This window comes from Anomalospiza imberbis, chromosome 1 (genome assembly GCF_031753505.1).
Source record: "Anomalospiza imberbis isolate Cuckoo-Finch-1a 21T00152 chromosome 1, ASM3175350v1, whole genome shotgun sequence".
Taxonomy (NCBI): domain Eukaryota; kingdom Metazoa; phylum Chordata; class Aves; order Passeriformes; family Viduidae; genus Anomalospiza; species Anomalospiza imberbis.
The window spans coordinates 95,002,708-95,027,169 of NC_089681.1; the positions used below are offsets into that span (position 1 = coordinate 95,002,708).

The window sequence follows — 24,462 nt, forward strand, 5'->3', positions numbered from 1 at the left end:
AAGATTTTTGTGTAATCAGGTTACAGTCGAGACTTCACTTTCTTGAATTTACAATTATAGCAATAAAAGACCTCAAAATACAACTAGCTGTATTATTATTTTTTATGGCTTCGGTCAACAAAGAAGTAATACACTTGAATCACTCTATACTGTGTATAGAGTGTAGAGAGAGAAAACTTTTTCAACTTATTGGAGTGTTCTCCTGTATTGTGTTGGTTTGGTTTTTGGACCATTTATAACTTGATATTGGAATTAAAGGGTTTCTACAGATTCTTCAGGCTATATAAGATCATGGAGTCATTAATAGCTTGGTAGATTGTCTTCAGAGGAGGAGGTCACTGGGATATTAGATTGGAAAAAGGAAAAGCAGTTTGTGGGACACTGAATTCCATGGGTTCTTAAAAATTTTCCTATTTTACTATTGCTGGAAAATCTGATAGTGGGATGTTAAGGTGCTCTTCCAAAACACCTGAAGTTGTCAGAAGCTTGGAATGACCAAGCTTCACCTTGGAATGACGAAGGCAAAACAGTTGCATGAGCAGTATGAAATGAGCAGTAACTTAAATTCATTTTAACTTGATTGGATAGCTTGCATCTCAATTCCCTTTAATTCTTACCAAAAAAAAAAAAAAAAAAAAAAAAGGAAAAAGGTGGGGTAGCCTAATCTCTAAATGGAAAATAAACTGCAGTGGTGGCTCTACTGTACAGAGGTTTCTTCAGTTACAGACTCTTTAACTGTACACCCTATGGACTGAATTTGACACCGATGATGGATCAGCATCACGGTGTCACACGGTGTCACAACAGCCTCCTCGCCTCTGTCCTCCCAGCCTAGGGGTCATTCCCCTTTGTAGCCCATGCTTGGGACCACTGAGGCCACTTCTCCCCCAGTCACTGGATACACAAAGTAATCTCAAGCAGAAAACATTGCTATAAAGTTGCCTTACAAACATAAAAATCACAGAATGGTTTGGGTTGGAAAGGACCTTAAAGACCATCTTGTTCCAAACCCCCTGCCATGGGCAGGGACACCTTTCATTAGACCAGGTTGCTCAGAGCCCCATCCAACCTGGCCTTGAACACTGCCAGGCATAGGGCATCCATAGCTCCTCTGGGCAACCTGTGCCAGTAACACACTTCCCTCTGAGTAAAGCATTTCTTCCAAATATCTAATTTAAATATCTCTTCTTTCAGTTATAAGTTATTCCCCTTTGTCCTGTCACTATTTGCCTGAAGTCACTCTCCCTCCTCTTAATAAGCCCCCTTTAAGTACTGTAAGGCTGCAACCAATTCTTTAAAAGTGATGTCTATAATTATGCCAATAATTCAAGTACTATATAAAAATAGAAATTAACAAACCAACCGAGTCTGTTCCCCCTTCTCCTCTCCTTAGTCCTCTTTTCAGACCGAGCCCGAATCCTCCCTCCGGGCACGGCCCTGTCGCTCCATGGGCCGGGGAGAATGAAGGCTGCGGGACGCCTGCGACCCTGCAAGAACAAAACGGGCGCCCGCGGTCAGCCCGTGGGCGGGCCGAGGAAGAGCATGAGGAGAGACCAAAACCCCCCCTGCGCCGGGCTCCTGCTGGAATGTCCGCGGCTGCCTGGCGGGGGCGGGGCCTGGCGGGGCGGCTCAGCCAATGGGCGCGGTGGGCGGTGGCGCGGGGTTGACGGGAGGGGGCGCTCTCGGCTGCAGAGCTCGCCCGTCCTTCCATCCCTCCGTCCGTCTGTCTGCCTGTCCGTCCGTCCGTCCGTCCGTGCGGCGGTCGGGGGGCGCCGGGCGGGGTTGGCGCGGTTTCGAGACCCGGCCATGGCGGCGGCGGCCGCTCGGTGGCCCTGGGCCCTGCTGTGCCTGGCGGCGGCCCTGCTGTTGTGCCCCGCGGCGGCCGGTGAGTAGCGACCGCGGGGGAGGAAGTGAGGGGAGGTGGTTGCGTGGGTCCCTCTCTACAACATGGCGCAGGGGCGGTGTCGCCGGCGGGAATGCGGCGCCGCGGGACTCTCCTGTCCGGCCGCTGTCGGGGCAGGATGCGGAAGCTGGGGAAGAGGGGGGACCCTGCCCTGCGCCCAGGAAGCGGCAGTAGCGCCGTCCCGGTACCGGTCCGGGCTGGTGCCTGTGCCGGCTCCCCGGGGAGGGAAAGCGCCCGCCGGAATCCCTGCGGTCAGGACCGGAGCCGGGGAGAGGCATTTCCATAGCCTGCATAGCGGCCGGATCTCCGGCATCCCACCCGGCAGCGTGACGGGCATAGACTTCCTCGTCTACGCCAGCGGGTTCCGTGCCTCGAGGCCGGGATGTGTGCCTTCGGCTCTCAGGCTGCCTGCGGATGAATTTCCTGGATTGTGGCTTGAAATGGTCTAAATGGGTAAAACCTGACGCAGTGTCAGATCAGGCTGTGTGTTACAGGGCTCCTATTCCTTGTTTTCAGTAGAAGAGTGGTATCGAACAAGGTATCGAGTATTTTAAAAAGTGGGTGCAAGACGTTTAATAAAGAGAAGGATGGCAGTAAAATAGCTCCACACATTATAGCTGTGATAGCAGATGTCTTGGCAATGTGTGCGCACAGCCCAGAATGCCAGTCACGTCCAAGTTTCCCAGAGGATGGATGCTCCATTCCTGGATGTGTTCAAACGAGTCTGTATGGGGCTTTAAGCAGTCTGGTCTACTGGAAAGTGTGCCTGTTCATGGCAGGGGGCTTGGAACTAGCTTATCTTTAAGGTCTCTTCCAACCCAAACCGTTCTAGGAATCTATGTGTCTGTAACTTCCTGACAGGACCAAAAAAAGAGTGGGGGGAAAGAGAAGGCAGCTTAAGACAGGTATTGGAAAACACCCTTTAATACATAGATGATATTGTCATAGGAATGGAAACTATAAAACATGTAATACTTTAAAGCAGAAGACTGCAGTCACTAAGACATTTATGGGCATTTAATTGTTCTGTAGTTTTGGTTTCTAGTGAGGCTTAGTTCTAGGAGGGAGACAGTAAAAAACTAGTGGAATGAAATACGACAGACTCTGGCCCAGCTTTCCATTGATAAACCTACTAATATTGCAAGGAAATAATGCCCAAGTTCCTTCTTGATGATTCAGTCAAAATCTCTTTGGTAAGGTGTTGTGAAAAAGACTTTAGTTGTTGTTGTACCAGTGTGATACATAGTTCAGATGCATCTCAGCAGAAATCTATAATCATTAAATGATCATGTGTGTGGAACTAAAAGCTTTGAAGGACACCTCTGTCTGTTTTCTAAAACACTGGAGAACATAGGAAAATGAGGATGAAAATGGATATTAAGGCACTGTTCAATTCATTTTATATTTGCCAAACTTAACCATGAATGAACAAAATATTTGAATGGTAGGGGGTACAAAGCACAGCAGAGTATAATTCTAAAAATGCTGCTTTAAGCTTCGGTCTTTCGTGACTTTCTCAGTGCTTCAGTTGTTTTTTGGGGTTTTTTTAACTCTTGATGTGTTCATATCTGTGTTTGTTCTGTGACTTCCATCCAGTCAGGCAAATCCAGTCTTAATCATCCATCACTAGTGAAACAATGTACAGTTTTGTTCCAAGGTTTTTAGAACAGAGAATTCACTGAGCAGCTATGTGAAAAGAGACCATGGTCTGATTTCCTTCACCACCTGTTCCTAAATGATTCTTGCACTTTTCAGATTCTGTGAGATGATTCAATTTACAAAGGCACATATTCTCTACAGAGATTTTTGGCAGGTTTTTTGTTTACTTTTTCATATTTATTCTTTTTTATGTTCCCCCTGAGTTAATAAATTAAATTGTCTCATGAAGGAATTTGCCATGTGCCAAGCTAGTGCAAGTTAAGTAGCAGAAATGTGACTAGAGGCAGAAAGGGAGTGAGATCTCATTTTGGTAGCAGTGAGTGTTCAGAGGTGACTGTGAGACTTCTTGTAAGGATCTTCATAATTTCAGAACAAAACTTTCTCTTGTTCATTTTTTGCCTTTTGGGAAGGAATGTTTCCCACAGTCATATGTGGGCCAGAAGATTGTCCTGATAGAACATCAAGTGTGTACTTGTGTTCAGTAGTGATGGTTAGGTGTTTCAAAGCTTTTAAGTATCTTTTTCCCTCTCCCTACTTTTCCATAGGCTTGTCTTGTTGTTACCATGCAAAGGACAATTTAATGTGCCGTGATGTCTGTGAACAGGTAAGCTTGTTTTAAATTTAACTCCATCAGAGTTGAAATTGCCTTTAGACAATGATGTAGCAACATTAAGTTCTTAAGCTAACGATCCTCTCTCTGGAGGCTGTGTGTGAATTGTGAGATGTAATGGTATCGAAATGAAAACTTGGAAGTTTTAGAACCGTAGTCCTCTTTCCTTTCGTAGTGGAAAATGGGTTCTGCTGAAGTTGAGGAGAAATAGAAATACCAACATGAGGCCACAATTTGGTCGAGAAGTGATAAACACGTTGGGAAATGAGAGGTCTGAAGGTATTTTACAGAATTTATGAATCTTACATGTTTCTAAATTCTGGGGAGTTCAAACTGAAGAACAAGATGCTGGTATTATTATTTCTTCCTTCAGGTTCTTGTTTGTCCAATAAGCATCTCATTATGATTTTGGCTTTGTAAATGCAGCAAAAATCTGCTCACTTACTCTAGTCATAACACTGTTTGTTCTGAAGTCAAGCTTGAAAAGTATTTTTCCATAAGTTATGTTTGGATTTGTACCTGTTGGTAGTAATTTGTACAGCTTTGGGTGTGTGTGTGTGGTTACATATATTCATCTACATAAGAATTTTACATCAGTAAAACATCGATATAGACACAATTTTTATATTAAAGTTTTGTTCTTAGATCATACTTGCCCTCTTCTTGTTTTCATTGCTCAGTTTGGGGCTGTTCGAGCAATAAACCTGGTTATGATTAAGTTTATGTTTATCTCTGATTGTACTAACAAAACTTGCACTTTAAATTGCACTTTTCCCTCCCTGATATAGCTAGAGAATACAACCAAATCTTCTTTCAGCTTTTGTATTGTTAGGTCAAACAAGGAAAAGTCTTACAGTCTCTTTGCATAAGATATTCTCTTAATTCCTATAATAATTCTTGCAACCCTTGCAGTATAAGGTTATCTCTTTTAATGCAGGTAAGCAAAACTATACACGGCATTATTAAAAAAAGTGTGGAACTCAGTCTTAAAAATTGTGTTCGAACTTGGATATAAGAGAAAGATATCCATTCCTGTATATTAAAAAATGGTGAATTTAGTAGTTGAAGTGATACAGCATTTGGAATCATCTTCCCATTTTTTTCTTGTATTTAATTGGTTTGAAGTTTTCACTTTATCATGTTGGCTCTTCATGAAAGGCCGCCAGCTTTTTACTGTCAAATTCCATCCTAATTCTGCTATACTGGTTCTAATTATTACATAATTTTCTGTGGGTTTTGTAAGATACTCTGATCTGGTTTCATCTGGATGATCTCTCTCCACTCAGATAATCAGCATATCCAGAATCTTAGTAGTGAGAGGTCTAGAAAAAGTCTGAAGCAAGACTGGTGCTCCTCAAAGTATGCTATAAGTAGCTGGCTTAGCTACCTCACATCAGGCTAATGGCATCATTTTCTGTGTGATCCTTTCATACAGTGCAACAGGCTGACTGAAGGAACTGTCTGCTGTTATTTTACTGGTTTTCATCTTCTATAACTTAACTGTTTTGTGCAGCTGACAGGAGGAAGTAGTTTCATGGCTGTCTTTGGATATGTACTTGCCTTGGAGCAGATGAGGAGGAACAATTTGCTGAGGAGCCATCTTGGCCTAACCAGCAGATTGTAAACAATACCACCAGGAGAAACGCTCCCTTCTGCAGGGCATGGAGGCACTCACCTGCAGAGGAGGCTTTCTGGCTAAGGTCATTTGGTTTTCAGGGACTCAGATCTAGGATGCTGCAGGAATCACAAGGGTTTTTTTGACCCTTAGACTGTTTCATATTGTCTGCACATCTGTACAGACACTGGCAATAGTATTGAGGGAGGCCTTGCCTGGGAGTCGAGGGACTAGGGGGAAAGGCACAGGACACCCAGTGATGTTGCCCTGGATCCTGGCAGTTAAGGAAAAAGGCTTGATTAAGGGTAAGGAATTCTACTAACCAGTAAATCAGCTACTGTGAGACTTTTGAAAAATGAATGTGGATTACAGTTATGTTTGTCAACTAACATGATTGAAACAACTAATTATTTTGCATTCCTAATAAATATTACTCTACTCTTCGCTTTAGTATCATCTCCTTTTCATGATTATTTGATTAAACGTGTCAGATACTGTAGCAAGGAATAAGCGGGCCTCTCTTTCTTCAGTTGATTTTTTTTCCCTAAATTTATTTCTGAGAAGTTTCATTGTGAAAAGTTTCCTGGCAACATTTATCTTTATACCGTTTCAGAGGACTCTATCCATATCTTTCTCTAAGCATAAGGACTGTCTGTCCCTGCTCCCAGGAAAACTCCTTAATGTTCCAAGAATCTGATTCAGATAAACAGAGAAGTCATTAACAAGCTTTGGTGCAGAAAAGGTATGGTATAGAGAGTGTAGAATCAGGGAAATGTTTTACAAGAAGAATTTAGTCCTTTTGCCAAGGAAAGTAAGGTTATATAGGGAAAGACAAAGCACAGCTGGAATTGAGGCTCGTAGAGGAAGTCAAGGGCAACAAGACATTTTATGGCAGTAGTGAAAGGCTGAAGAAGGAAAAATATAAAGCTGTTGCTGAAGGCAGTGTGTGATTTAGTGTCAGTAAATTATTCCTGGCCAACCTGATTTGATAATGAGACTGGATTTCTGGATGAGGGGAGAGGTGTGTATGTCATTTGTGTTGTCTGTAGCAAATTTTTAAACATTAATTCACTCAATGTATTTGTATTCATTTGAGCATCATATAGCTTTGAGGAATGGGCAATTAGATGAGTAAAACACTGGTTGTAAAATCAAGCTCAGAGATAGAGGTTAGTGGGTCCTACTTTGCCTACAGGCTAATAAGAAGTGGAATACCAAAGGGGTCTGCCCTGGCACCTGTCCTGTTTAACATCTTTGTTAACAACCTGGACAAGGCAACTCATTGAGTTTTCAGGCCATATGAAGCTGAAAGGAAGTGTTGTTAATCTTAATGGTAGGACTGTCATCCAGAGGGACCTGGACAGATGGAAAGAATAAGCAGATGGACACCATGATCTGGTCTCGTAGTTTACCCTTCTTTGAGCATGAGTTTGAAATAAATGATCTTCTAAGATCCCTTCTAACCTGAATTATTTTATTATTCTATGACCTCAGAAGAGTCAAAATACTTATACAGTTCTTTTTTTGCTCTCATTTCTGAAACAAATGGTGTTGTTCTCTTGATTTTCTTTCAATAGGTTTATCATGTTAGAATAGAACTGTTTATAGTGTTAGAGTAGAACAAATTTAGAATAGAACTGTAATGTATTTTTGATTCTGAAATTCATCTGTTTCAGTTATATATAAAATACTTCCATTTTCATATCACACATTAAGAGGTCTGTTTCCATTCCTCTTGTTGACCAGTTTCTTGTTTTAATTTATAAGTAAACCTTTTTTAGACTGCTAAAGGAACAACATCTTCAACATCCTCAGTTGTATTCCATCCAGCAACTTCCTGGGTTTTCAGTTTGCATGTGGATATTATGCATTCCCCTGCTAGTTTTGATTGTGTCTTTAACTAGTCTTGGTTTTGTTTGACCTTTTTCCACAGAAATTACTTGTTTCAGGGTTTTTCTGAAGTTTAATTGCTTAAGGTCATGTAACATGTAGCAGAAGGTTAAGTAAATAGAGTTGTATAGTGTTTTGATATGTGCAGCAGAAATCCTCTTGCTAACATTGCCCTTCCACATTCAGTAGGAACATTTTGATTGAAGTGTTTGAGGAGGAATTTCTCATTTCTTCTAAACAGAAAAAATTGTGTCTCTATAAAAAGTGAAACATATTTGAGAAACTACAAATACATAAAAAGACATCTTAAATTTGAATTCTATTCATACTGTTAGGCAAAGTAGTCAGAGTAGATATTAGAGAAACTAAAACCAGTGAAATCAATTGAAAAAAGTACTTAATGTGCCATTACATTCTCTATGTTTTAAGATGTGTTTTGTTTCTAACAGATTTTGTCTTCTAAGAGTGACTCCCGTTTGAAGCACTTAGTGCAGCGAGCGCCTGAATATTGTCCAGAATCAATGGTAAGGCTTGCTAGAAAAGCTCTTCAAATGAGATTTAACCCCAAAGTAGGATATTTTTTTTTCTGTAAAGCCATCATAAATTATGTTACTTGCAATAAGGTGGCATGTATAAGCTATAAAATGCAATGAAAATCTTAGCTATGTTATAAAAACTTGTGCTGGGTGATTGTCACTTGGATGTTAATGGTAGTGACTTAAATTAGATTGTACCTTCCAACATTTATGGCACAAAGCCATGAGGTCTTGGGCTAAGACAAGAAGGCCCTGATAGCTGCACCAAATTGTTTATGGCCTTACCTGAGAAACTGAAGTAATGCTTTTATTGGATAAGTAAGATTGTTGTTTCCTGTAAGTTCTGTAGTGTCACTAAAGTCCTTTAGTTTCACTAAAAAAAGAATGTAATCTGCTGCGTTTTGTAAGGACAATCTAATCAGGGAGTAGATAAGTATGGTCATTCAGATTGTAAATTTTAGAGTCTTATCTCTTGGCACCCTTTTGCAGTCAGAAATGCCTGCTTTCTTCTGGTAATTTCTGTTACTCCTGAACAGTATCAATACTGTTTGCAGCAAGCCTAAAACATAGCTCAGCTAAAACTCAGCTCAAGTGAGCCTAAAACTCAGCTCAAGTGAGAAATGAGTCGGAGCAGTAAATATAGGAATAACATTTAATCAGCAGCTTTACAGGATTGTGTTCGCTTATAGATCCTTTCTGTCTGTGTGTCAAATTCCTTAGGTTTTTTGTTTCTGGGGTCAATAGCTTTAAGGTCTCAGAAGGTTATAGACAGCTCCTGGTATGAGTAAAACCTGTCATGAAAACCTGTTGAAGTGATGAATAGCATTTGGTTTGGTACTGGTTTTCTTTGTCTTTCATTCCCTGATGAGTAGAATCTTATCTGTACAGTAGAGAACTGCTTCTGATAAGATAGGATTGGAGATTATCTGAAAGGGGAAAAATGACACAATGGTTTTTATATCTCTCAATTACTATCTTTATAAATGATAAGTCAGCTGTCCAGTGTGGATCTTAAATTAATATCACTGAACTGGTAATACCTAGATACATAAAATAGTTAACCATTCAACAACCTTATTTGTTGTTCTCAGATATCTCTTGTCTTGTTGGACAGGTGTTCTAGTGCCATTTCACTGATGAGCAGATGGGTTTAGATTTAATCAGATGGTCAATATTCTCGAGCACTGGTTACAGACATTGTGTTGTGTGTATTCCTTCAAGGAATATTATAGGAAGGGTATTGCCTGGTATTAATTTAAAAAGTAACTGTCAACACAAGAGGTGATTTTTTTTCTTTGATTCATAGATGCATTTAGTTTGGAAAAGACCCTAAAGATCATTGAGTCCAACCATTAACCTCCTCATGAAATAAAGGAAGTCAACTGAATCAAAGGGATGGAACCTGAAGAAGTAGCAGCTCTTTACCATCTTTGTTCGATCTTGCTTTGACCCTTGTCTAGGTAGAAAACCTCCACAGATACAGAGTATGATAGCGTTAGATCATTAAATACAGATCCATTGCAACTTTGGAAAGTCATCAATTCCTGTGATGATAGATAGATAGATAGATAGATAGATAGATAGATGTGTCACTGTGTGACAATACAGTTTGCTGTGTCAGTGTGATTGAAACACTTTAAAATTTGTTTTCTGTGTGGTTTTGTGTGTTTAGGGTATTTTTAAGCTGGTGGGAATGAATGTCAGGGCAGTGAGCTTCTCCACAGGTCTTAGTCCTAGACAAGTCGTTTTCTTTGTTTAAGTTGCCGTTTAGTTCTGTGAACATTGATGGAGAGAGTTGACTAGCTTGTGTATTCTAGATAACTACATTATGTTCTACTCCTGCAAACATGCTGCTATTGATTTTATAGTCTGTGCATAGCAGCCCCTCTCATGGAAGGAAGTGGTACTCAGCTTCTATCATAGCACTTCTTTAAAATATGTTTAAATGTAAGAATTCTTCCAATCAGATATTTAAAATCCAGTGAAAAAATGTTGAAATTGCTGGTTTGAGTCTGCTATAAATTCTCTTATTCTGTAGACTTTCTTTTGCTTAATTGCATTTTTACTTTTCAGAGAGAAGTGTGGGGTTGTATAAATTCTTCTTTGCCAGGTAAGAAATACCAGTTGACTATTGAATCATGTTGCTTTTTCACCCTGTCTGTTTTGATATTGAATCTGCCACCTGCACCTATCAATTTCATGATAGTTTAACTTCCACTATGCATCTAATACAAACTGTGTGTTGTTAAGTTTCCTCTAGTATATAATGAGTTACTTGTGCATTTTATTAATAGTTTTCCTAGTTAAAAATATTCAATGTGTTTGTATAATTAAACATATTCTTCTGTGACAAATCAGGGAAATATCAGCATTTCTTTCTTTTCAAGATTTTTTTTTTTGTTACACCTTAACCTGATCTACAAAATGGTTGATAATTATGACTTTACTCTAGATGCAGCATAATTTGAACAAAAACTGAGTAACACAGGGAGATAGTAAGAATTAGGCAAGCGATTTAAGTGCAGGGGCTCAGATTATGAACCCAACTGCTTGGTACAAATGGATTTAGAAAGTGTGACAGGTTGAAGCTGGCCAAATGCCAGTTCACCCACAAGAAATCATTTATTCATTTTCCTCTGTAGTTAAGCAGAGGGGGAAAAGAAAACTCATGGGGTGAGATAAGGATTAGGAGAAAACACTGTAGGGGCAAAGCAGGCACAAAACTTTAAAAGGTATAAAGAAAAAAAATCAACAGAATTAGAAGAGGATAATAAGAACTAAAAGAAACCTTTAGAACACCTTTCTCCCCCGCCCCAGCCTCTTTTACTTCCCACTGACAGCGCAGGGAGACAAAATATGCGATTTTTAGTCAGTTTGCCACTTTTTAAGATCTTTCTTCAGTTCACTTAGGGAGAGGAGTCTCTTTTGCTATGCTATGGGGTCTTTCCTATGGGAAACAGTTCTCTGTGAACTTTTCCAGTGTGGTTTTAATTTTCACAGCTAATAGTCCACCTGGAACCTGTTTGCAATGTGAGATCCTTCCATGGCTTGCAGTCTTCCCACAACTACTTTTCAGGGGCCATTTATTTTATGGAGTGCAGTTTTTAAGGATGAACTGTTCTAGTATAAAAGCAAGGTCCTCTTCCTCTATCTCTGAAAGCAAGGGTTCCCTCTCTCTCTCTCTCTCTCTCTCTGTTAAAGCCTCACACCAGATCACAGCTTTTCAGCATCCATGTGCTCCAGCATGAGTGCCTTTTTCTCTTGGGCTGAGGGGAAATGCTGCATCCCCCCATGCACTTCCTGAATCACAGGGAAACAGTTTTATAGAGTTCTGCAGCACTGAAAAACTGATTTAATCCAGGCTTTGCATTGGGGAATTGCTTGCTGTGCCTCTCGCTGTTGGTCACATAGTCCAGGCCCCACAAGGTTTTTGTGTCACTGGGATGCCCCCCTGGTGACAGGATCTTGGCAGCCAGGATGGGGCTCAGACACACTGCTGACCACCCCTCCAAGGGCAGAAAGAGAGCTTCCTACAGTTTCTTCTTTCTTAAATATGTTATCATAGAGGCATTACGAGCTTCTCTAATTGGCTTAGCAGTGTGCCTGTTCTCAGAGCCAGCCAGCGATTGGTTGTGCCAGGCACGAAGGAAGCTGCTAGCTGCTCCTCACAGAGAATTACTTCCATGGCTGACTCTTTCCCTCTTCACCAAAAGTCAATTAAAGCAAATACAGCATAAAAAGTTAAAGCATGAATCACAAGATAGGGCTGTAATGTTAAAAGGAGAGATCAAAAATAGATTAAATCAGGCTTAACTAGTCATTGTATCATGTGTGATTTCTAAAAGACTTTGAAATTACAAAATTAAAATGCTATAGTTGGAAAAGTGGGAGTGAGGGAAGAGGAGGCTGTAACAGTTTTACAGCATCTGCTCAGACTCCCCCACCTCCTTCCTGTCCCCCCACCAGGCCTTGGAGGCAAACTGTTGATTCCAGTGCTTGTAAACAGACTTCCTGTCTTATTGGTTACAAACCTGTGTGCAGCTACCTGGCTTCCATCCTGTTGGAGTCACAGAGACAGCAGGAAAGCTCCCACAGCAGGTGTGCTGTGAAGAACAGGTACAGGAAGATGAGAAGCAGGAGTTGCCCTTTATGTGAGAGCGTTAACTGGATTGCATGGAGCTCTGCCTGGAATGGCTGATGAGCCAGCTAAGAACAACCTGTGGGCATGGGAGTGCATTGTACAGAGAGCCTGACACAGGTGATGATGTGTGTGTCTGCTGCACACTGCCTCATCAGGCTGAAGTAGTAAATGAGGTCTTCTTTGTACAGCTGGAAGAAGTCTTGTGTTTACAGGCCTAGTGTTTATGGGCAGCTTTAATCACCCGGATATCTTTTGAAGAGAAAACACATAAGGGCACAGGCAGTCTACTTGGAAGAATGCCATGGGCCTTGGAACTGGAGAAAAGGAGGGTCCAAGAGAGCTGCTTGACCTTCAAGGATCACCTTATCCAAGCTCCACTTAATGCATGGTGGGGTTAGAAAAGCCAGAGCCTATCAGGAGTTGTTCCTGGTGAATAATGTGATTGGCAGCCAGAAAGCTTCTTGAGCTGCATTAGCAGAAAAGGAAGACTGAGAAGAATGTGAGCCTGCTGCTGAATGAGGCAGGAAATCTGGTGACAAATGACACTAAATAGCCTGTGGTCTTCTTTGCCTCAGTCTTTATTGGTAAGATGAACCTGCAGGAGTGCCAGGTCCCTGAGATCAGTTGTAAAGTCCAGAGCAAGGAAGACTTGTGTTTGATGGAGGAGGATGGGGTTAGGTATTGAGAGGGGATAATGAGGACTTTGAAGAAGAAGGGAAGAAAGCAAGTTCACTCCTGCCTCTAGAAAGGGCAGGGAGGACCTGAAGAACTCTAGGCTTGGACAGTTTCACCTCAAATCCTCGGAAGGTAATGGAGCAGATCTTCCTGCAAACAATTTCCAGACACATCAAGAACAAGAACGTGATACTCTATAGTAAGCATGGATATATGAAGGGGAAACTGTGCTTAACCAACCTGATGACCCCCTATGATGAGATGACTGCCTTTTTAGATGAGGGGAAAGCAGTGCATGTTACGTATCTCAGCTTTAGTAAGGATTCCACAGCTATTTTTTATGACTTGCTTATAGACAAACTGATGAAGTGTGAGCTGGATAAGTGAGCAGAGGCAGTGAAGTGAAAACTGGCCAAATTGCTGTGCCAGAAGGTTTGATCATCATCACAGAGTGCAGCTGTAGGCTGGTATCCCGAGGGTTGATGCTGGGTCTAGTCCTATTTAACATGTTAATTAATGATGGGACAGAGTTTACCCTCAGTATATTTGCCAGTGATGCAAAAGTGAAAGGAGAGGTTGCTAGACCAGATGGTTGTGCTGCCATTCACAGGGATGTTGATTAACCAAAGGAATAGGCAGACCTTATGAAATTACAGAAAAGGAAATGCAAAGTCCTGCACCTGGTGAAGGCCCCATGCTCCACAGCATGCAGGAGGCTTGGCCAGCTGGAAAGCAGCTTGGTAGAAAGGTACCTGGGAATCCTGGTGACCAGCAAGTGGAACATGATCCAGCAATGTGCCCTTGTAACAAAGAAGACCAGCAGCATCCACACTGCATCAGTGAAAATGTTGCCAGCAGATCAAGGGAGCTGATCCTTCCCCTCTACTCAGCATTGGTGAGACCACATCAGGGATACTGTGTCCAGTTCTGAGCATTTTGGATGAGAAAACTATGAACACTCTGGAGCAAGTTCAGCAAAGAGCCACTGTAAAGTGATTAAGGAGCTGGAACATATATGAGAGCAGGCTAGGTGTTTGTGTTAGGCAACTAGATGATTTGTTATGGCTCAGGAATCTGTATGGTACAGATTAATGTGATGAATTATCATAACTGTGGGCTCCAGTCAATTAATTGTGCACTGAAGGTGTATTTGCATTTAGAAATGCACACAACTACCTTGATGACAAAATTAATTTACAAGTTACTGTATTAAGACTGAAGTTCAATGTTTCTTTAGAGTGTGACATCAATTTATTCACAAGCTTGTCTGCTGGCTGGATATAACCTGAAGAGAGGGCCACTTGTCAAGAAAACATTAACAACAGCTGAAAATTATCAGCCTTCTTAATTTGGTGTGTATTTGTAGTTTGTTTCATTCTTTTGTCACCGTTTAGTTCCAGTATGTCTGAAACCACAGGCTCTGTATTGTACAAAATATGGATGACTGATTACTTAGTGGTGACTGCTAATTGGTGACACTGCTCCTGAAGCTGTCCAGATGTATTTACCATGTGTTTCTCCTGGATACAGCTAGTTATTGCCGCAGAAATTTCTGGAAATCTTTTTTTTCATATTGCCCATGATATTTCTTTCATGTTTTTTTAGATTGCTTATGCCTTATGTTATCAATCCTACTAATAAATGTTCTACCAAATATTACTGTTCTGATTGAAAGGAATCCCCACACAGGAATTTATGCAAAAATTACTGATGCCTACTGATTACTGTTATTTTATGCCTAAAACAGAGTACAGCGAGTGGTTGATTTGGCCATTAACTGTACATATGTAGGAAAACCTAAATTCCAGATTCCTGAGCAGTGATTGCAAGCTACTGATTTGTGCGCTACGGCGATCTCTTTGACACTGTCAAAAAGATGCTTAACCTCTGAAAAACTAATTCTGCACCCCAGTTGTGGAAGTGAAAGGTGAGCTGTATTTGCAGTTGTTAGTGACCTTCACAGCTAGTGTGAATTGGAAAGCTGAGGCAATGCTCTGAATAGATGTCAAGAAGATTTTGAGAGTCTCCAGAAGGTTCTGTGGATCACTGGCCTGCAGAGGGTCTGAACCATTCTGTCAAACTGACAGAATACAGGCTACAACCAGAAGCTGTAGTGCACCTTTGCCCCTCACTTCCCTTCCCTGGCTGAGTAATGCTGTACCTTACTTGCATTAAGCTTTTAATTTGTATTTTAATAACTGTTATGCATATTTTAATGTCCACAGGGAATGTGTTCATTTTGCTTTGTTCAGATTTTGCTCCTCTATAAATTTGCCATTAGCACATTTTCTTAATTTACCCATTGGAATGTCATGAAAGACAGATGCCGGCAAGACTTTCCATGCCACCTGTGTTTGTAAAGCCAATCAAGTGTGTTTAAAAGGCAATTTTCTTTATTATAAATACCAGTTGGCCATTGTTTTCCATTGATTGCAATTATTTTTTTATTCCTTTTTTTCCAACACTTTTTCCAAGTGTTTTTGTAGCTTTTAAATTTAAGATCTTACACCTAGCTCTTTCACTTCCCTTTTTCAAAGCTGGACACCCCATGTGGCTCTTGTAAATAGGCATTTCCAGTAGGCTTAAGAGCATTTTTTTAAATTAACTTACTGGTTCTGCTTTGTCATGGTTTGACACTGGCGTGATGCCAGTGCCCCCATGAAAATGTACTTTTCTGAATAATTGCTGTGAGATGTGATCAGGAACAGAGCAGAGCAGGCCCAAGCTTAATAACAAAGAAAAGAACTTTATTAAACTACTACTGCTATAAAACCTGCAAACACTAAATCCTGGATGAAGACCTTCCAAAACACCCCTCCTTCTCCCACCTAATTTCCAAACAAACTCAACAGTGAGACACCACCCGGGATCCTGATCAAGTTGCTACCTTTCAGATAATCAAATCAAATACTCAATCTTTCAAGGGAGACAGGAGTCTCTCCTGTGCCACAGACCCCCCCCCCAGGAAACACAATTGCCACCCTTGTGTTTCCATGTCACACATGGCAACCGCCCGGACAAAATCTGCCATGGTGACACTCTCCTTTCCATGTCACAGTGCTCTCACCACCGTGCATGGACAGACTGCTCATAGGGCTCCTTTAAGGATACTTTACCATGGACCAAAAGAGACAACAGTTTAGTTTCTTATCTTGGGACTACAGTCCCCCCCATTTTCCCCTGGGGCTGAGGGTCCAAGAATAGAGGTCTTCTTCTCCTCTTCTTCTTCTTCGAAGACAGAGGGCTTCTCCACACCTTCTTCAACTCTCCTCTGTTCTTTCTACTCCTCTGCTGGTAATTACTGAAACAGGTCTCTTGGTTCACCAACGCACCCCCCTAAGTGCAGCTTCTGTCAGGAGAATTTGGTTCAGTTTATGGCTAACAAGAGGAGTCCAGCCACAAGCCACTCCATCACCTCCTTCTAACTCAAGAATTTCTTCTTCCATCATCTCAGATCCCAGACTGTCTCTCTTCTACTTCAAATCAAGGAGGAGTAATATTTTACAAAGCCTTCATTTCTCAGGAAAGGGTTAAAAGTTCAGACTCCCCGGACGGCTGATATCTCTGCCCAGCAGCCGATTCCCAAGGCCAAGGCTGGGCACCTTCCCCCCCCTCCCTTCTCCTCCGCGCCGGCAAAGTTACAGGTGCCGTCCGGACTCTCTGTCTCTTCTGTCTGGGGTCGGGATGACAAAGACATCTCCGCTTCTCTCCACCCTTCCGTCCACAGGAGCTGGCTCGGTTCCAGTCCTTCTACCCCTCAGCTCACCTCGACCAGGCCTCGTGGCTTCCCCTCCCCCACCCAGCCCCATGGCTGGGCAGGGGAGGTCTGCACAGCACCCTGACCGGAACCAAAGAGAGCGAGCTCTTGGGAGTTCTTGCTTTTAACCCCCTGTGTTCTCAGAGGCGTATCCCTATCTTCAGTGGTCACTTCAGGTGCCAATATCCAAACTTGACCACTGATTGGTTTGACCCAACTTCCTGAAAAAATCACTTCCATGTCAAACCACAACATGCTTTCTGCTTTTTTATTTCTACATAAAGAATATAATTTATATATTTAATAAAGTACTGCTTTATTTTTTAAATGTTTGTAACAAAAATGAGTGGTTCATTTGAGTTAAATAATTCTACCTCCTGTCCTAAGAAAAGGAATGTAACAAGTTTTGTCACAGCAGCTGGGCAGCTGCATAAATCAAACCTTCCCTTTATTTCTGTCTTTAAGGTTACAGGAGAAATAGATGCAGGAATGCATTTTTAAATTTTATTTATGGTGTTTGGAAAACATTAGAAAATCTGTATTTATTATTAATTTAAGAGGATGAAGCATCTAATGGCAACAATTTGCTTCTTACCATATTTCTGTGTAACCTTGTGGTAAGAAATGACGATCATGCAAACAGTGAAATAAATGGATTAAGAGAGACAAGGAGATGGGAAACTTCTATTTGCAATAGTTCTGGCTATGAAACCATGTTGCTGGGGAGATAAATGACAGAGAAAGTGTTACGGATTAACCCCAGTAGGCTGCTAATTACCACACAGTGTTTGCTCATTTTCCCATTAGTGGGAGAGAGGGGAGAATCAGAGGGCAGCAGTGAGAAAACCCAGGGGCTGGGATAAAGACAGTTTCTAATTCAAAAATGGAAGGAAAAACAAGAAAGAAAGGAGGAAAAAAACCCAAACCCAAGAAAAACAAGTAAAGCAAAAAGAAAGTAATTGCTTACCACCAACCAACTGATACCCAGACAGTCCTCAAGCAAGGGCAGCCCCTGCCATCCTCAACCCCAGGCTTTATTGCTGGGTATGGTGCCATGTGGTATGGAATGTTAGCTGGGGTCAGCTGTCCTGGCAGTGTCCCCTCCTGACCTCTTGTGCACTGCCAGCCTATTTTTGAGTCCCTATGAAAAACAGAAAAGACATGGATGCTGCCTGTATTTGCAGTAACTAAAACATCCCTATGTTATCGACACTCTTTTAGTCAGAACTCCAAAACATAGCCCCATGTCAGCTCAGCTGAAGAGATTTAACTCCATCCAGACCAAAACCACCACAGGAAGTTTGGAGAAAGAACACGGAACATTTTCTGCATTGGCAAAGTTGGTAGAGAAATGTGCTATTGAAACAAACAACAGGGTGTATCTGTAAGAGATGATGCTGTAATGAGATTTTTTTCCTGATGGTTTTTGTTGTCTTATATTTCAGATTAGATAGATTATCAAAATCTGGTATTTCCATTGAACATATAAAGTAGTTTATGTAAAGCACCTTTATCCTCAATGTGTGGAAGGTACTTCATTAATTGCTAGTTTCAGCATTTATGAAAACACAGACTTGGGGTTTTTGCTTGCAGTTGGTTTGGAATTCCAGTAAAATGTAATCTGTACATAGGCTTCCTGAATGAGAACAGGATTTTCAAATTTGAAAAGTAGAGGGAAGGGAAAATGATGGCATAGTTTCTCTTTCTACTCTAATTTAAAGTCTGTCATCTTATTTCCCAAGGAGTTTTGAAGAAGTCTGATGGGTGGGTTGGTTTAGGCTGCTGTGAGCTGGCTATTGCTGTGGAGTGTCGTCAGGTGTGTAAGCAGGTAAGGCTTTCACCCTACTGACTGAATCCAGGCTGATTCTGCAGCTCTCTTTGGTTATGCTAAGCTTACTTCTCACTATTTGTCACAGTCTCTACATAAAAGTTGTTACTTTAAAATAATGTTGAGTGAAAGGCAACACTTGGCTGATCCTAAGCTCTTTTTCTTTGTAGTGTAATGTTTAGTGATAAAACATTGTGGTTACAGCCCCTAACAGATTTTTGTGCCTCTTCAAAGAGGTTTTGGTTCATCAGATTAAAGAAAAGGGGATATTTTGGTGTTAATAGAGCCAGTGCTTTTGTCAAGTAACAGTTTTAAGCATAATTTGTAAATTTAGCAATGACCTTTTTGTTAAAAATCTGTGAAGCATTTAGTGATTTTTTTCTCCCTGAATATGTGTTTGTGGCTTTAAAAACATCTTCAAAATCTAGGAGCATATTTGTGTTTATCATCATCCTTGTAATTCATTTGTGGAGCACAGATGTACTTAATATTCATATTTGTGAATGTTGCCTGTGTAGCACAGTCTTAATCTTGACCAAGCAGCCTGCTGCAAACTGCCGTGATAACAAAAGAAATTCTACTTTCACCCAAAAGCACAGGGTTTAAACTATGTGGCAAGAGATGAGCAGTGAGTACAGAGTAGTGTGGGAGAGAGATGAGGAGTGAGTAAACTGGATACTTTTGATCTTCAGGAAAGAAGATGTGTTCATTCTCAAATGCATTTTTAAGCCCTGTTTTCAAATATGTCCTAATGCTTAAGTGTCTCCAGACCTGCTAAAGACATTTCTGTTTATTGCAGTCTTATTAAATTCTGTTAATTTAATCTCATGATTGTTACATCATTTCTCATTATTCTCTTAATCAGATGTTGTATTGTTTGACTGCAGACTGTTGTTTCAGAATCTTAGCTATATTTTGTACTTCAGCAGACTCTGGTTAAAACATTTCCTGTTTTTTTTCATTTATTCTAAAATCTAAATACCTGCTAAATATTAGGGATAGTGGGAAATACTTGAATTTTAATTTTGATCCTTGAAACTTGAGGGGATTTTGGTGTCATTTTGAAGGCAGTGATAGAATAGGTCTGAGGACAGACTTTACCCAAGTGTTTTAAATTACTGGAGGGGGAAGTAACGTGTTAGTAGTTATTATAGTTTTGAATATCTGTCATATGAAAAAGGAGCACGAGATTTTGTGTAGAACAAAGGGATCTGCAGTTCGCAGGGAGAATTTCTGCAACTCAGTTTGACAATAGGAACCATAGAAATGAACATACAACAGGGAAGAGAGTGGAAAGCGACACACAAGTTATAAATCAGCAGGGAAAATGGGGAGATCCTTATGCTCAAGCTCTTCAATTTCTTAAATGCTTCCTGTGTTCTGCAATCTGGCAAACCTTTCACAAAACCTAAGTTGCTTTGTGTGCTTCTGCTATCAGCTAACTTGGTGCAGAAATATGAGGGTTTGGGTTTTCATTAAATGTCATATTAACAGTCATGGTGTCTGCTCTTTTTTCTTAAAGCTTTCTTTAGGATTCTTTAGGTTCTTAAAGGAACATTTTAATAGATCATTAATCCATTGTTATTGCAGTTAATTTAAAAGTAGAACAGTCTTTATTTCACAACATGATTTATCGTTTTCTACTACAAATGGAGAAATTTATCTTTCAGGCTTCTGCAAAAAATGATGTTTTAAAGGTCTGCAGGAAGGAATACGAGGTATGTTTTTATGTGTCTGAATATATCTGAAAAAAAATCAACTTTTATATCAATCATTTTATAAGTCCTGTAAAAATATCCTGTGGAAGAGGGAAAGTTCAGTCTTTTTAGAGCTGTGTTTCTGAATGTGTTTATTTTCATATGAATGTAAATTACCTCTCTGCAGTTTTTATAAAAGTATAATCACATTCTGTAAAAATGTTTTGGACTTTTTAGACTTGCATATAACTTAATTTAAATGAAAAAGTTGCAACTTTCAAATTGGATTCCCAAAAAGTTTATTTCATAGGAGTTTTGATCAAAGTCAGCATTTGTTGTGATCATTCAGTCTGTCAGAATCCTTTCAGCTTAGACAGTGAGAGCTTAAAAGTGACCTTAATGAAATAAACTCAGGATAGAACAGCCTTAAGTATCGTGTCTGAATATAAATAATTTCAGTGTATAATTTTTTGTAATGTCAGTGAAACTGTTGATGCTTGCTGTTATTTTTACTGTTTTGCTCATAAAATTACTCATCAGGATATCTTCAGAAATCTGCCTTTACCTATGTTCTTTTTAACACAATGTATGGAAATGCTATTTTGCAAGAACTGCTTTTCTTTCGATCTTCATCTTAATTAAAAGCCAGATTCCTTCCATCTCCTTTCATCTGATTTCCTTCAGCCCTAAGTTACGTAGTCCTGCATCAGTTCTGCTCCTAATCAACAGTTCGGGATATCAGAAAATTTTCCATTCTTTTGATTTGGGCAGAAGTGGAGCAGTTTTCCTGTTTTTTTCCAGGGAGTATTGAATTACTTTTTTTAAATTTATTTTCCCTTTTGTCTTTTTATCTAAACAATCTACAGAGTATTTTCCTAGACTCTTCACTGTGGAAGTTAGCATGGGTTGAAGTTGCTGTAGCTTGTTCTCTTAAAAATGCATTTTCATTTTAGGTAGTTCTGTCTCCTTTCATGCTATAGTATGCTATACTGTCAACATCTGCAAGCTTCTCCTCTATTATGCTGGTCTGTTTCCTTCTTTTTTTCTGTATTTCTGCATTGCTGTAGGAGGTTGGCCAGGATGGGTTGAAGGAGAACAGGAGAGGAAAGGTAAGAGAATAAAGAATGACTTCAAAATGGTCATACTCATCTTACTTACTTTTCCAGTTTTTATCTGGAATTTTGAAAACTGTGTGTCTCACTCTTAATCAGGAGTTAAGAGTTGCTGTTATTGTACAGAAAACCTTAATGCTTGCTATCTGTGCAAGACTAAAAGAGAAGGAGAGGGAGAAAAATCATAGTAGAAAGTATCAGTCTTCTGATTAGGGAAGGAGAGAACTTTTTTAATGAGGACTAGGTGTAGTAGATAGAAATAGTGTGTCAGGGACAGAAATTGATGTGCTAGGTCTTCAGTTATGATAGAATTTTATATGACAATGATTTTTCATATGTATCCAGGCTTACAGGTGCTCATGGAAAATAATACTTAAAATACCCTAGGAGGCTCATTGGTTGAATTAAATTCAAGGAAGTTATGCCTAAGATTGAAAATTCTAAATACAGCTTTTGGAGGGAACCTACATTTTCCCTGTCATTCTTTCTCTTAAAAAAAAAAAAAAAAAAAAAAAAACCCAAAAAAAAAAAAAACACCAAAAACATTGTTCTTGCCACTTTGGTGTATGAGTCCTGCTCCCTGTGTAGTATGTGAATAGCTTCTTTGTCCTGTACTGTACTTTGCATTCTGTGGAGTTGGCTGGGGAAGCACTGAACTGGGGAAGGAATGGCTACTTGTTCTGGTTTGAAAAGGAAAACCAGTGAGAGATTTCAAGTCAGAAATACAATTTATTAGGAAAAGAGAAAAAAAAAACTAAATACATGCAATAATACAAAAGGAAAGAAAACAACCACTGACAGAGTCAGAATACAACCTGACACTCTGGTGGTGGTGGGAGTCCAGACTGGAATGGCCTCAGTCTTCCTAAAGTGGCAGATGTGATTCTGTCAGATCCTGTAGAAGGGTGTAATCTTCCTCTGACAGTGCAGTGGAGAAACCCCAGCTATTCCCAGTGGGAAACTGCCCAGATTATATTCAGCCAGGAAATGCTCGTCTCCTCCCTCTGGGCGGAGCATCCCACAATGGGATGATGTAATTTCAACAGTCATGCAGTGACATTGAATGGGCCATTAACAACAGATATCCTCCCGGGGGGGAAAGATAAGAAGATAAGAGATAAGGAGGAGGTAGAAAAGGTAAGAAGAAACTGCTCACTGATGGGAAATAAATAACATCTTGCATTTCAACCTGGGACACTACTTCAAACTGAAAGAGGTGACATGAGATCACAAATAACATGTGATTCACATAAATACCATGTCATACATACTGTGTTTGGTTTTGCATTTAAGAATTCATACTTTTCTAAAAATGAGGATCCAATTAGAAAATTAGTTTGCAGTGTGGATCATAATGCTTGGTAATCAGCTCTTAGGTCTGTTGCTGAGGTATTTAATAATTAAGTACATGACATAAAAGTAAAAACTCTGTTAATTAAGTATGTAAATTATAATTCCATTTTTTGTAAACACTCTCATAGCTTACCAGTCTTCTTAACTTAGTTAGCTTACGCACATAAGGATTTCCCAGAGAACTTTTACAAGCTGCTTAGAGAGTCTGAGCTGTGCATAGTACACTTCTGTAATCTTTTGTGATTAGGGAAGCAACTTCTTGAGTTACCCTTCAGCCTCCCACTAAGTTAATGAGGGTGAAGAAGGAGGTAAATCTTCAGGGTTAGGGCAGAGGGTTCAGAGCAGTGAAAAAAGCCAAATTCCATGCTGGAGCTGTCACAAGTTTGAAGTCACTAAGTGGAGTCTCAGGTTGTGGCGTAGCAGAATCACTTCAGCATTGATGTGCCAGCCTTAACTGAAGATGCTTTTCCTGCTGATCATATATTTCTGCATTCCTTTTACTGTAAATATTTATGTTTATTTTAATGTCGAGATTTTACACATTTTAGAAAAGTATTGTGTTGGAATAAGGTATTCATTTTTATCAGTGCTTTGAAGATGGCGTGTCCTGTTAAACAGTTTTTATTTTCAAGCAGCACTGCATGCAGAAGTGAATTAATTTTACACAACTTGCGCAGTATTTTTGAGTGTTACCAAAAGGTATTTTATTTGCCTTCTTTTGAAGATTTTATTCTAATAGTCCTTTTTTCCATCTTCTGCTACTCAGATACTCATTTTGTCATCTTCATTTTTCCTCTAGTTCTGTGCACCTCAGTTCTTTTATCTTTCACTACTTCTTCCAGCTTTCTGCTATCGTGTTCAAATTCCTCTAAAAAGAAGGTAGGTAATAGTCAAAGGAAGAAGAAGAAAGAAGTGGAGATGGTATGGACTGTATGTAGGATTTTCTGATTTTTGAATTTTTAAAACTTTCATGTAAAGTGGGGGTTCATTTTTTAAAAGACCACTGGAATACATGCTTGGAGGAGCAGCTTAAAATACTTCATTAGTCTTAAAATAAGCTGTAAAGGCTTTATTACTCTGTTTAAGGTCCCTTTTCTTTCTTCTGTGCATGGAAAGAGTAGCACTAAAGTTTCCATTAGATTGCAGCTCTTGAGTCTGTGCACTGCATATTGTGAGTTCACCTCTCTGAATATTAAGAACTCCAGTTTTTACTTCATGTGTTCCAAATAAGACATATAAACTTCTCTAGTTAATTGGCACTGTGAGAGCTTTATTGCAGCTGAGCACTATTAACATCTCCCAAGCAGTTGAAATGCAACTGAAAATGTCACCACTTATTTAGCCTCTGCTCTTAAAACTACTTTTGATACAGTGGTGAACACTTGATGTCCCTGGATGGCTTAAAGGTAGTTTTGCTATCACAGATTTGAGCAGTCTAGTCTAATCTCACTTTGCAGCTTTTAAACACAGAAACTTAAAATGCAGTGCCTGCAGCTTCAAGTGCTGTAATGGGTATTCAGAAAAGTATTCACTCTGCTATGGTATTGGTTTGTTTTTTCCTTCTAGGGTCATATGATCCTGCTTTTTGTTGAGATTTTACTCAGTGCTGACTATTAATTACCCCTGCTGAAAAAGGCAGTGATCCGTTTTTAGCTCTTATCTAATTGTTTGTGTGGATTACTCCGA

The 24,462-nt window shown here is 40.1% G+C and overlaps 1 protein-coding gene across 4 annotated transcripts in view; it reads left to right on the forward strand.

Annotated features, from left to right (window-relative positions):
* Positions 1-1,715: 1,715 nt before the first annotated feature.
* RECK (reversion inducing cysteine rich protein with kazal motifs) overlaps positions 1,716-24,462 on the forward strand; it is a 48,970-nt gene continuing 26,223 nt past the window's right edge. The window contains exons 1-8 of one of the 4 annotated variants that reach the window (XM_068200633.1): positions 1,717-1,885; positions 4,108-4,166; positions 8,127-8,201; positions 10,287-10,323; positions 18,529-18,614; positions 20,285-20,332; positions 21,379-21,428; positions 23,586-23,655. In XM_068200633.1, coding sequence (XP_068056734.1) covers positions 1,807-1,885; positions 4,108-4,166; positions 8,127-8,201; positions 10,287-10,323; positions 18,529-18,614; positions 20,285-20,332; positions 21,379-21,428; positions 23,586-23,655 — 504 coding nt within the window. In that variant the 5' untranslated portion in view covers positions 1,717-1,806. Of the gene's footprint in view, positions 1,886-4,107; positions 4,167-8,126; positions 8,202-10,286; positions 10,324-18,528; positions 18,615-20,284; positions 20,333-21,378; positions 21,429-23,585; positions 23,656-24,462 lie in introns of all 4 variants that reach the window. The other 3 variants (XM_068200615.1, XM_068200600.1, XM_068200606.1) reach the window with 3 other exon arrangements.